The sequence below is a fragment of the Sorex araneus genome, chromosome 6, assembly GCF_027595985.1.
Source record: "Sorex araneus isolate mSorAra2 chromosome 6, mSorAra2.pri, whole genome shotgun sequence".
NCBI classification, from domain to species: Eukaryota; Metazoa; Chordata; class Mammalia; order Eulipotyphla; family Soricidae; genus Sorex; species Sorex araneus.
The window spans coordinates 110,820,181-110,833,511 of NC_073307.1; the positions used below are offsets into that span (position 1 = coordinate 110,820,181).

Genomic DNA, 13,331 nt, shown 5'->3' on the forward strand with positions numbered 1-13,331 from the left:
GTTTCCGTCAGCCTGTTTTAATGATAGGCAGGCAGAGTCAACAATTTGGGGCAGGGGACACTGCCATGTATCCCTTGTCCAGATGAAAACTGCCTATTTTAGTGACTCTACTGTCAGTCACCGGCTCCTCAGCCCCTCAGCTAGCCAAGAGAGTAGAGCAGACTCACCAGGAGGCAAGATGTAGACCCCATCCTCACCACCACCAAAAAATATATATCTCTTTTTATTTGAACATTTTCCACTTTGTCATTCAAGTATCAGGAAAGACTCTGTCCAAGAGGAGCGAAGGATATAATAGTTTATTGATACTGTGCATACCTCACTCAAATGTATGGGGCCAATTTCCAGATATGGGAGTGGGAGGGGGAGAGAGAAAGAGAGAGAGAGAGAAAGAGAGAAAGAGAGAGAGAGAGAAACACTTTAAACACTTTATATCTTATCAATAATAAAATATTTAGCCAACAGGTGGGACGGGGGTATATAGCCCAAGTGATGGTGCGACAGCACAGCGGGTAGGGTGTTTGCCTTGCACATGGCCGACCTGGGTTCGATTCCTCCATCCCTCTCAGAGAGCCCAGCAAGCTACTAAGCGTATCCCGCCCACACAGCAGAGCCTGGCAAGCTCCCCTGTAGCATATTCAATATGCCAAAACAGTAACAATAAGTCTCACAATGGAAATGTTACTGGTGCCTGCTCGAACAAATCGATGAACAATGGGACGATAGTGCTACCTCATATTCTGAGGCATAGGATAGGTTTTATAAATGCGAAACAATCTGAATCATACAAAATATTTCCTATGACAACAGTATGAATAAGAAGCCCATAAGAACACATGTCCTAGACACAACTGAGACCAGAGTAATTCAAATCAGTGTGTGGCAGTGTCTGGTGTTCAATATATGGGTATAAAAATCAATTGCTTTGGGGCTTGAGTGACAGTAGAGAGAAGAGGGCATTTGCCTTGTATGTGACAAATCCAGGTTTAATCCCTGACCCCCAATATAGTCCCCAAGCACTGCCAGGAATAATTCCTAAGTGCAGACTGGGACTGTGAACTGGGCTTCAGCTCTGTGCTGCCCGGGGGTGGATTTTTTTTTTCCTCCCCACCCTGTCTTCCTGAACGGAAAACGGCGGCAGTGGCAAAACGGTGGCAGCAGCAACCGCATGGCAGGCGCCATCTTAAGAATCCTAACCCAGAGGTACTCGATTTCTACATTTGGGGCTCCCAGGGACTCATGGGAAGGGGGTGTAACCGGCACGCCCTCGGCCCAGATAAATTCGGAGCTGCTGAGCGGGAAGCGGATCCTCTGCGCCTAAAGACTTTGATTCCAGAGACCTAACACTTTCGGGCATCCAGCGCAGCTTCTAATAACAATGCACTGGGACTGCGAACTGGGCTTCAGCTCTGTGCTGCCCGGGGGTGGATTTTTTTTCCTCCCCACCCTATCTTCCTGCACGGAAAACGGCGGTGGCGGCAAAACGGCGGCGGCAGCAACCGCATGGCAGGCACCATCTTAAGAATCCTTAACTTAACATCTATAATCTATAGACTTAACATCTATAATTGTCAGCTATGTGAAACGGTTCCTTTTGAACAGGTCTGACTTGGGGGGGAAACTCCAAATAATAACAGTAAGTTTTTGTTGAAATATTGAAGGTTATTAATGTAGCAGCCACCTCTCTGGACTGTGAACTAAGCAAAAGCCCCACGCCGGCCGTTATGGCGTGGCGTACACCATACTATGAGGCGCGGGAATGGGGATGAGGGTGAAAAAAAAAAAAAGGGAAAAGGAAAAAGGAAAAAGAAAAAGAAAAAAAAGAAGAGTTATGTACTTGTAGCAGTGGGGCTCCATACCTCTTCATTCCCAGCAATGGAAAACTAATTATCAAATGTTTTCTTGGTAGTAGGTCTGTCTCTCTTGGGTAGAAACTCCAACAACTATAGTGAGTTGTGTGTTGAAATATGGAATGTAATCAAGGTAAAGAAAAAATGAAGTGAAATTCATTAGTTATACTGTAGGGGGTAGGAGGTGGGGGAGGGGGGTATACTGGGGTTTTTGGTGGTGGAATATGGGCACTGGTGAAGGGATGGGTGTTTGAATATTGTATAACTGAGACATAAACCTGAGAACTTTGTAACTTTCCACATGGTGATTTAATAAAAAGTTAAAAAAAAAAAATTCCTAAGTGCAGAGCCAGCAGTAACCCCTGAGCATCACTTAGTGTGACCAAAAAGACAAATAAATAAATAAATAAAGTAGTTGCTTAAACCTTTGTGACAGATCCACAAGGCCTTCAGTGAATAAGAATCTCTTGCTTTTCAGCCTCTAGCTATAAAAAAAAAAAATCCTCTCCTTTATTACAGTGAGCAATCTATATAGAGTTACCTTTGAGAATAGTTTAGCATAAAAAGAAAGTCCTGATTTAAACTGAAAGCTTGGAAGATGTTTCTCTAAACCTCATTTTGGGGGAGAGGAGTATTTTGGAGGGTAATTTTTGCCATATCTGGTGGGGCTCAGGGCTTACTTCTGGCACTATGCTCAAGGATCATCCCTGGAAGGGCTCAGGGAACCAAATGTAATGCCAGGAATCAAACCTGGTTCTGGCATGTAAAAGTCAAACACCCTACACACTGTTCTATCACTCTAGCCCTATCTAAACTTCATCTTGTAAAAATATCCATCAAGTTCTTCAGGACCACATTTGCACAAAATTCAGGAATCTACAACTGACATGTTCCCAGAAACAAGGATGACTGAACTAAGAGTACTGCCCTTTCATAGGCATGTCATTATGCCTCAGTCAAGGAGACTGATACCTTGGCCAGATAGCAGAGGGGTTTAGATGCTTGCCTCATACACAGCAGATTCCAGTTTGGTTCCCTTCACATATATGCAAGGCAATCACTGTATCTACTGCACTACCTCTCCAGCCCTGAGTTTCTGTTTTTGAATTTTCTTGATGATAATTCACAAAGAATAGTCTTATTGTTTCCATGATGGTTCTCCCAAATGGTGCTCAGAAGACCTGGGAGGTCCCTTCCATAGATGCTCAGTCACCTGGAACAGTAGTACAATGAAAGGGCCTAAAGAAGCAATACAACTATAACCATTTCAGTGCAGGAACCCAAGTAACCTGGTAATATTCCAGGGTCTACGGAACAGTACCCAGTGATGCTTGGTGCTGGGGAGTAAACCTGGGTTGACCACATGCAAAGTATGTGCCTTAGTCCCTGTACTATCTCTCCAGTCCAAAATAATAAGGGTTTATTGAGGGGAAACAGAAGAAAGAACTATAGAAGTACAAAGAACAAATCAACCAACTCAGGCTGAGGGAATCACATAGTCTTTAGAGAAAGAAACATATCAGCTAGTTTTTTGGGATGAGCACCATCAATTGCTTACTCAGGAATCATATGACCTCTCTTGCTATTTGGACCCTGATATTGTTCAGAGTAACATTACATTCCATTCAATACTCAATTTCACAGTCTCACTTTTATTTACATCATATAAAGTGATTCTAGCCTGTGAGACAGTCAAAGTTGAGAATTTCTGGGAAAGCTTTTGCTTTCCAATACAAGAGGAAAAACAGTTGGGGCTGGAGCGATAGCACAGTGGGTAGGGCGTTTGCCTTGCACGCGGCCGACCCGGGTTCGATCCCCGGCATCCCATATGGTCCCCCAAGCACTGCCAGGAGTAATTCCTGAGTGCAAAGCCAGGAGTAACCCCTGAGCATCGCTGGGTGTGACCCAAAAAGCAAAAAAAAAAAAAAAAAAAAAAAAAAGAGGAAAAACAGTGAAATTAGCATTATTCTCTTCTTGTCCTAATTGTGAATCTTAAAAACCTCCTCTAACCTGAAGCAACAACCATAAATATAAGTATGAATCTGCTTAGGATAACTCAAAAAAAGAAGAATCTCAGTTCCTGGTTACATTACCAAGCAGGTGAGTCAATACAGCAGCCACCAATCCTGCATTTCTTGTTAATTTGAGAAAAATAGAGAGTCTCTTGCCCGCACGCCTGGCTGTCTTCCCCAGGGCCCCTCGGAGGGGATGGGCTCCGGCTTCCCTGCCCGCCCCGAGCAGAGCTCCCGGGGGCCAAAGACCACCGGAACCTAGCCACAGCCATGCTCAAGGCCCCTCTCCACATGTTCAGACAAGCCTCACGCATGAAGGTACCAGCAGAGGAACCCAGGTGTGTGTAATCCCATCAACGGCCAACATCCAGAGACTTATAAGCAAGTTCCTAGAAGCATGCGGCCACTTTGCAGCCGCACAATATCTTATAACCTACTTCTCCCTCTGGGAGAAATAGTAAGCTACTGAGAGTTTCCTGCCCACATTGGACAGCCTAGCAAGCTTCCCATGGTGTATTCATATGCTAAAGCCAGTAACAAGTTGGATCTCATTCCCCTGACCCTGAAAGAGCCTCCAATGTGGCATTGTTGGGAAGGCCAAGTGGAGAGAGGCTTCTAAAATCTCAGGGGTAGGATGAATGGAGAGGTTACTGAGCCCACTCGAGAAATCTATGATCAACGGGATTTCGTAATTCATGTGATTGAGAAAAATAATCTCAATTTCTCTAATCTATTACTTATTATATTTCCTATTACTTATAGTAGGATCCATCCCTAAATGAACAATGTTAAAAGAATGAAACTTATCAGGCAGAAAAGACAAGGAAAAGCATTTCAGCAAGGGAACAGCTTATGCAAAAGCATAAACATAGGAATAAACTGTTGTGTTGAGGAAGGAATAACAGAAATATAAGCCAAGAGGCTATTAGGAAATACAAATAGGAGATCTCACCTGCTTCATCCACAGTGGTGCACTTCTGGTACATGGATGTTCGAAGAGTAGGTGTCCGAACATTCAACAATCTGATCTTGTCTACTCGAGAATCAAATACCCGGAGCACAGGGTCTTTATCATCCTCATCATGACACATGATTTTGTTGTCAATAAAAGAAGCAAACATCTGGGTCTCCAAAAATCTTGAGAGGAAGGGCAAGTATGGCTCAGGTTGATCTGACAAAAAAGATGCCTGGTGGGAACAAAAAGAAACAAGGAAGAAAGAGTATGTTAGCTTTCACCAGAAAATACAAGTTCAAACATGTAGTATTTTGTTTTCTGAGGCTTATTGGATATTTACAAAAATCAAACTGCAAAGTTTCTTCATTGTATTTTTTCCAAATATTGTCACATAATTTCACCATGCCGCCCTGAATGCACCCAATCTCATCTAAAGTTGACAGACTAACCCGTTATTGCCCATTGTAGCAACCAATCTTCCAAATGTTCAATCTGCATGTGTATTTTTCCTAAGATAGCACTATTGACTGATGGAAAATCATTTAATAATAATTAACACCTTGTTCAAAAGCAATAAAACCATGTATTTTATAAATATTAAAAGGATTATGAATTTATTTCTAGCCTACAATAAAAGTAAAAGTCATCTTCAGTTGTATCTTCAAACAGTTCTAGTATTTTCATTTTCTCATTCCTCACCACTTCCCAAGCAAAATTATACTCACTTTATCAAAGTTTTGCATCTGTTCCCTATTAGTAAACCAGGACTCCTTATCCTGACTGGGCTGAATCACAAACACCTCATAATCTGCAAACATTTGAGTAAAACGATTTGCGAAAACTTCCCGGATCTGAATATTCAGCTGATAAATCCTGAGTTCTTCTTCGTCACACTGAACTTTGAGATCCTTATTGCTACTAGGGTCTTCTCGGACTTCCAGCTACAAAACAGAAACAGTTGAAAACATAAATTTCCTTTCATCCCAAATAATTAAACTTGTTTGTTTCTCCTACTACCTGTCCATTCCACAGAGGTAGTTTACTTTCCAGCAAATGAGGTGGGGGGTGGAGAATAAAATGGGGAAGTGCTTTGGGGAAAATGGGAAGAAATATAAAGGGGCTTTGACATGAGATAAACTTGAGTGCTCTTATTGTGGGTACAAGCAACTCCAAGAAAATAGTTAAGATCAGGATGGGGCACATTACACCAATGCCACCATATAATCTCATCTATCAGTCTTATTCCAAAGAGTCATAAATAAATCTTAAAAGAGATCAACTAGTCGCAAAAATATCTTAGATATTTCTAAGCCTTTCCCAGCTTTGACCTCCTTGGTGATTTTGGGAGTGGAGCAGGCCAAGTTCCCATCCTACCAAAGCCCAGGCAGCTCCACTCACACCCAACAACTGCTGCCATGCCTCCAGTCAGAATATCCAATTAAATATTCTAGATTTTCTGGAGTACACAGCCACAAATTAGTAATATCCCAGTAGGAGCACACCAGATTGAATGGAAATGTAACACAGAAATCAACCAATGTCAACTAACAAAAACATTAACAAGGAAGACAAACCTGCAACAGCAGCTTCGTAAATCTTCAGACAAGGACTTAATGTTCACATGGTAAGATACAACAATTTTCACAAGTTTTCTTTAACTAAAGTAATTTTGATCATTCCCTTAGCCAATTATTGTGGGCCTGCTATGGGAGCAAGCTTGAAGGGTGGCTGGGAAAATGGAGACAATGGCTGAGGGAAGGTGATAGAGGTTGTGGGATTGATGTTGGAATACTGAATACCTGTAACAAATCATCATAACTTTGTAAACCAGTGTTTAAATAAAGTGGAGCGGGAAAAAAAGGAAAGGAAAATTTTTTAAATAAAACAGATCAGAATGGGCAGGAAGACATGCAGCATTAAAGGGAAAGGTGATCTTATTCTCAAAGACCAGGGGGAAAGAGTGAATCTGGAAAATCAAAGAAAATGACCAGGGGTGGGGCCAAAGACAGGACAGTTGACCCAGATTTGATCCCCAGTACCACATATGGTTCCCCAATCCTGCCAGCAGTGATCTCTCAGCAGAGAGCAAAAAGTAAGCCCTGAGCACCTCCATATGTGGTCCAAATACCAAAAAAAGGGAGGAAAAATGACCATGGCCGTGAATTAACCATAACTCTTTAAATTTATATAATTCCACAAAAAAAATTACTTTTAAAAGATTTTATTTAGAATTGTGTGGAATTTCAGATTATCTCTATTCATGGATATGTGTATAGGTGTCAAAACCCCCATAATAAAAGGGGGGGGAAAGGGTGAGAGGGGGGGAGAGAGAGAGAGAGAAAGAGAGAGAGAGAGAGAGAGAGAGAGAGAGAGAGAGAGAGAGAGAGAGAGATCTATATTTGAGGAGGGTAAAGAAACATAGTAAAAAATAAATGGTCAGTCATCAGAACTAAAAATTCTGTTTACAGAACTGAGCTTACATATAATCTATTAATGCCATCCAACATGTCTGACTGTTGGAGGAAAACCTTCAAATAATGATAGTGAGACTCCTGTTGAAAAGTGAATCTAATCCAAGTAAGGAAAGAGTAAAGTGAAAATTGTCTGCCATACAGGCAGAGGGGGAGTGGAGGGGGGTATGCGGGAGTTTTTGGTGATGGATCAAATATGGAAACTTTGTAACTGTATCTCACAGTGATTCAACAAAAAAGAATTAAAAAAAAAAAAAAAGGGAATGCCCTGTCACAGAGGTGGGGTGGGGTGTGGGGAGGACAGGGTTGGGGTGGTGGGAGGGATGCTGGGAACATTAGTGGTAGAAAATGGGCACTGGTGGAGGGATGGGCACTCGACCATTGTATGACTGAAAATGCAAGCAAAAAAGTTTGTAAGTCTGTAACTTTACCTCACGGTGATTCACTAATAAAAAATTTTTTTTTAATTTCAAAAAATAAAAAGAAAGAAAGAGAGGGAGGGAGGGAGAGAAGGAAGGAAGGAAGGAAGGAAGGAAGGAAGGAAGGAAGGAAGGAAGGAAGGGAGGGAGGGAGGGAGGGAGGGAGGGAGGGAGGGAGGGAGGGAGGGAGGGAGGAAGGAAGGAAGGAAGGAAGGAAGGAAGGAAGGAAGGAAGGAAGGAAGGAAGGAAGGAAGGGAGGGAGAAAGGGAGGGAGGGAGGGAAGGAGGGAGGGAGAGAGGGAAGGAGGGAGAGGAGGAATGGAAAAAGAGGAAAAGATGGAGGGAGAGGAAGGAAGGAAGGAAGGAAGGAAGGAAGGAAGGAAGGAAGGAAGGAAGGAAGGAAGGAAGGAAGGAAGGGAGGGAGGGAAGGAGGGAGGGAGAGAGGGAAGGAGGGAGAGGAGGAATGGAAAAAGAGGAAAAGATGGAGGGAGAGGAAGGAAGGAAGGAAGGAAGGAAGGAAGGAAGGAAGGAAGGAAGGAAGGAAGGAAGGAAGGAAGGAAGGGAGGGAGGGAGGGAAGGAGGGAGGGAGAGAGGGAAGGAGGGAGAGGAGGAATGGAAAAAGAGGAAAAGATGGAGGGAGAGGAAGGAAGGAAGGAAGGAAGGAAGGAAGGAAGGAAGGAAGGAAGGAAGGAAGGAAGGAAGGAAGGAAGGAAGGAAGGAAGGAAGGGAGGGAGGGAGGGAAAGAAGGAAGGAGGGGAAAGAAGGAGGAATGGAAAAGGGGAGGAAAAGATGGAGGGAGGGAGGGAGGAAGGAAGGGAGGAAGGAAGGAAGGAAGGAAGGAAGGAAGGAAGGAAGGAAGGAAGGAAGGAAGGAAGGAAGGAAGGAAGGAAGGAAGGAAGGAAGGAAGGAAACACTGGGTAGGAGAGATAGTGCAAGAAGTAAGGCACTTACACCAGAGCACCACATATGGTCCCAAGGCCTGTCAGAGCCAGGAATAGTCTCTGAGCACCACCAGGTGTGATGCTTTTCTCCCTTCTCCATGTCCCCCCCAACCAAAGCAGGAAAATGAATGTTCACATTTTATGAAAGAAATAGTCCCACAAACAAATTTCATTAGCCCATTCTGTTTATCTGTGATTTATAAAAAAGAATTCGTAACAGGGAGAATGGGAGAAATGGCAAATAACTATAGAAAACAGATATTCTCATCAAACTCAGGAAATAGCTACATAGATGGATGGTCATGAAAAGAGCAGAGGACTAGAATTCAAGAGAGATCATGTTCTAGCCAGAATTTAATCAACAGGCATTTAATCTTAAGCAAAACACTCAGGCTGTGTTTTTTTTTTTTGCTTTTTGGGTCACACCCGGCGATGCACAGGAGTTACTCCTGGCTTTGCACTCAGGAATTACTCCTGGCGGTGCTCAGGGGACCATATGGGATGCCGGGATTCGAACCCGGATCAGCCTCGTGAAAGGCAAACGTTGTGCTATCACTCCAGCCCCACTCAGTTTTTTGGTTTGTTTTTTTTTTTTTTTTGCCTTTTTGGGTTACACCTGACGATGCACAGGTGTTACTCCTGGCTCTGCACTCAGGAATCACTCCTGGCGGTGCTCAGGGGACCATATGGGATGCTGGGAATCGAACCCGGGTCGGCCGCGTGCAAGGCAAATGCCCTACCCGCTCTGCTATTGCTCCAGCCCCAACACTCAGTTTTTTAAGCCTCAGTTTTTGAGTTATTAAACAGAAGTTAGTGGAGGAGTGTGGGGGTGGGTTGATATACAGTTGGTAAGGCATTTGCCTTGCAAATGACCAACCCAGGTTCAATCTTTGACACCCCACATAGACCCCCAAGCCCTCCAGGAATGATCCCTGAGTGCAGAGCCAGGTGTATGCACTAAGCACTGCCAGGTGTGGTCCCAAAAATAGGGTGAGGAGGTCAAGGAGGAGGAGGGGGACAAGCTGGAGGAGGGGAAGTAGTAATACTTAATGCCTATATGCTGTACATACTTAAGGTGAAATTCACAGACAAACAGATCTGAGAGTTCTGAATACCTGTCATAATGATAGGTAACTTCTGGTAACCCTGCCATCACCAGGTGTGATGCCTTTCTCCCTTCTCCATGTCCCCCCCAACCAAAGCAGGTTATTCACATGAAGGACAACAGGATCTCCTTGATGTCCAAATGAGAAGTGAGAATTAGATTCAAGTATAATTTACTAGGATAAGGTTTGACAGAGAGAAACTTTTAAATTCCCCAGTAAGAACTCATAAATATGCATTGTTCTGCCCCAGATGCTTTCTCATCCCATACTTTATATTTTACCAGAACAGCTCCTGAGATCAAACCTGTCAAAGACTCATATATACTGGGGCAAAACATTGAACAGCTGGTAGGGCACTGGCCTTGCACTCAGCTAACTGAGGTTCAATCCCTGGCATTTCAGGCTCTGTGAAGAATGTTCCCTGAACTCAGAACTAGGAGTAAGCCCTGAGTACCACTGAGTGTGGCCAAAACAATTTTTTTACTTAAAAAGACTCACATACAACATCTTACCTTTTCCAAACTCACCCCAGTCCTCTTCACCAAGGCTTGTAGTCGAGCAATAGTTTCATTCTCTTTGAGGAGCTCATAAGTATGCAAAGGAGAACTAGCAATATTTCCATTCCTCTTGTCAGAAACAAGCTCAGAAGCCCGAAGTCTCTTCAGCTTGGAAGCACTCTCACTGCAATGAAGGTTTCCTTCAGGGGGAATGCCAAATGCCATGAGAATCTCAGAAACTTCCTGAACAAACTCCAATTTGTTGGGAAACTGAGGCAAGTCCTCTGGTAGCTCAATGAAATGGTTGTCAATATCTACAAAGCAGAGGTTAGCCTAGAAGTAAAAAAACATAATGAAGAATGTAAACTCCAGAACCAAGAAGCTTTATATATAAAGAATATGAAGAAGAAGCCGAACTGAGAATACAGAAGGTAGGGCACTTGCCTTAGATGTGGCCAACCAGAGTTCGATCACCAGCACCACATGTTACCCTGAGTTCTGCAAGGAGCAATCCCTGAGTGCAGAACCAGGAGTAAGCCCTGAGTACCACCTGGTATGACCCACAAAAACAAGCTAAAAATTAAAAAAAAAAATATTTCAGACGGAAGTGATAGTTAGCTAGTAGGGCAACTGCCTTGCATATGGCAGTCCCAAGGTCAGTCCCCAGCATTCCAGCATCTCATACGGTCCCCCAAGCCAGCCAGGAGTGATTGTTTAGTACAGAGCCAGGAGTAACCCCCAAAAAAGAAAAGTCTAGGTTCCAGATTTAACTCCATCACTATTTCCCTCTTTAAATGGCAGACTATTATCCCTTTCGGGGCTGCAGTCATGTTTCATAAGATTTGATGACTGTCCTTGAGAATTTCTGTGCTTCCTTATGTTTTAAGATTGCTTCTAAGAGCCAGAGAGATAGCTCAAAAGGCTAGAGCATATGCTTTGCATGCATGAGGTCAGGGTTCAATTTGTGGTACTCATGGTCTCCTGAATACTTCCAGAAGGACCCCCAAGCAGAAAACTGGGAGAATCTCCTGAGTTACGTTGGATATGGTCCAAAAGAAGCAAACAAAAAAAGAGACAGCTCCAAGAGCTGAGATCATGTTTTGCATACGAGAGACCTAGGTTCAATGCCCAACACCAGCATCACATGCCCCCTGAGCACAAGGAACAGCTCCCCACACAGGTGGATAGAGCCCAAATTCCACTCCCCCCCACACTCCCCATTATTGTGCCCCCTCCAGAGAAAGACTGTTTATGAGAGAATGTAGAGGCAGCATTCTCATACACCTCTGGTGAGATGCGTAATCTACATTAACAAAAAATATGACCAGGAAATATTTATCCCTACTTTATACACAAAGTTAATGTGGAGAGTTATACAGCCAACATGAGGCAGAACTGGAGTACGAGCTCTGCTGGTCTGATTTTAGTCATATCTTTAAGTTCTTAAACATCCACACTTCTTTTTTGTTATTGTTCTTGGGGGCAAGGATCACACCTGGGGGATCTCAGGGGAATTTATGCAGTGCTGGCAATCAAACCCAGTTTGACTGTATGCAAGGCAAGTGCCTTACCCACTGTAATATCTCTCTGATGCCACATATTAAAGTATTTCAAAATTCTTATCTGTGTTGAAATTTTCTTGCAACTACAAATAAAAAAGGGTTTTTTGCATACCTATTTATTATATATATATAAACATTTCATATTTTATATATAATTTTTGTTTGGGGACCAGACATCTCAGTGTTCTAAAGTACTACCAGCTTGGTGTATGAGGATTGCTCCTGGCAGTTCTCAGGGTACCATGCTGGAAACAAGCCCATCCTCCTGCATGTCAAGTACACCCATTCTTTGAGTCCCTTAAACTATTTCCCTGACCCCACATATTTATAATCATAAATCTGTTATAGACATGACAATTGTCATTTTTCATGCTATTTTTAAATGCTTAAGAGTGTGTCTGGATCCAGGGAGATGGCTCAAAGGGCAGAACACATGCTTTGCATGTGGGAGCTCTGGGCACTGCCACATAGGACCCCCCCCCCAAAAAAAAAAACAGACACATACACAACAATTATGTTTCTTTCATTTATATCACATAACAGGGATAATAGCTGTGTCTTTTTGTGGGGGGGGTCACACCTGGCGATGCACAGGGGTTACTCCTGGCTTTGCACTCAGGAATTATTCCTGGCGGTGCTCAGGAAACCATATGGGATGCTGAGAACCGAACCCGGGTCGGCCATGTGCAAGGCAAATGCCTTACCTGCTGTAATAGCTGTGTTTTAAGATTCAACACAGTGACAGGCCCACAGTACATGACAAGTATTATTTGCACTATTATCACTTTGATATATATATAAATGTATATCAAAGACTGATGCATGTGCATACATATGTGTATGTACAATTGTGGATAGGAAAATTCCATAATAAAAAGGTAATCGTAATTTTCATATTTGCAAGACTAATGTAATTTCAGTCATATTTATTTGCAAGACTAATTTAAATAAATTAACTGATTCTGAATCGTGCCTAAGAGAGTAAAACAAAAAAAAAAATCAAGAAATTTTAAGGGGAGAACTGCCTTACTGGGCCAATGAACAAATACATGTATTACTCATGGATTATCCTACCAATATTTGGAAGATAAATAACTATTTAGAGTTACTGAAAGCTATTATTTTATCAGACTCAAAAATGAATGAGGGGTTGAAGTGATAGTACAGTGGGTAGGGCATTTTCCTTGCACTCGGCCAAGCCGGGTTCGATTCCCAGTATCCCATATGGTCCCCTGAGCACAGCCAAGAGTAATTCCTGAGTACAGAGCCAGGAGTAACCCCTGACCATTGCCAGGTGTGACCCAAAAAGTAAAAGAAAAAAAAAATGAATGAGATACATTAAAAGTTAAATACAGAAAATAAAACCACTCCTTTTTTTAAATTTTGGTCACATCCAGCTCAGGGATTACTCCTGGCTCTATACTCAGGGATCATTCCTAGAAGGATATAATTTTCTTTTTTTTTTTTTCTTTTTGGGTCACACCCAGCGATGCTCAGGGGTTACTCCTGGCTTTGCACT

At 42.9% G+C, this 13,331-nt stretch overlaps 1 protein-coding gene across 5 annotated transcripts in view; it reads right to left on the reverse strand.

Annotated features, from left to right (window-relative positions):
• Positions 1-13,331, reverse strand: part of DENND5A (DENN domain containing 5A) — a 105,713-nt gene that overhangs the window by 33,077 nt on the left and 59,305 nt on the right. For 4 of the 5 annotated variants that reach the window (XM_055141910.1, XM_055141908.1, XM_055141911.1 and 1 more), the window contains 3 exons: positions 10,266-10,583; positions 5,543-5,758; positions 4,815-5,049 (listed from right to left, as the gene is read on the reverse strand). In XM_055141910.1, the coding sequence (XP_054997885.1) occupies positions 4,815-5,049; positions 5,543-5,758; positions 10,266-10,583 (769 nt within the window). The remainder of the gene's footprint in view (positions 1-4,814; positions 5,050-5,542; positions 5,759-10,265; positions 10,584-13,331) is intronic. The other variant, XM_055141909.1, reaches the window with a different exon arrangement.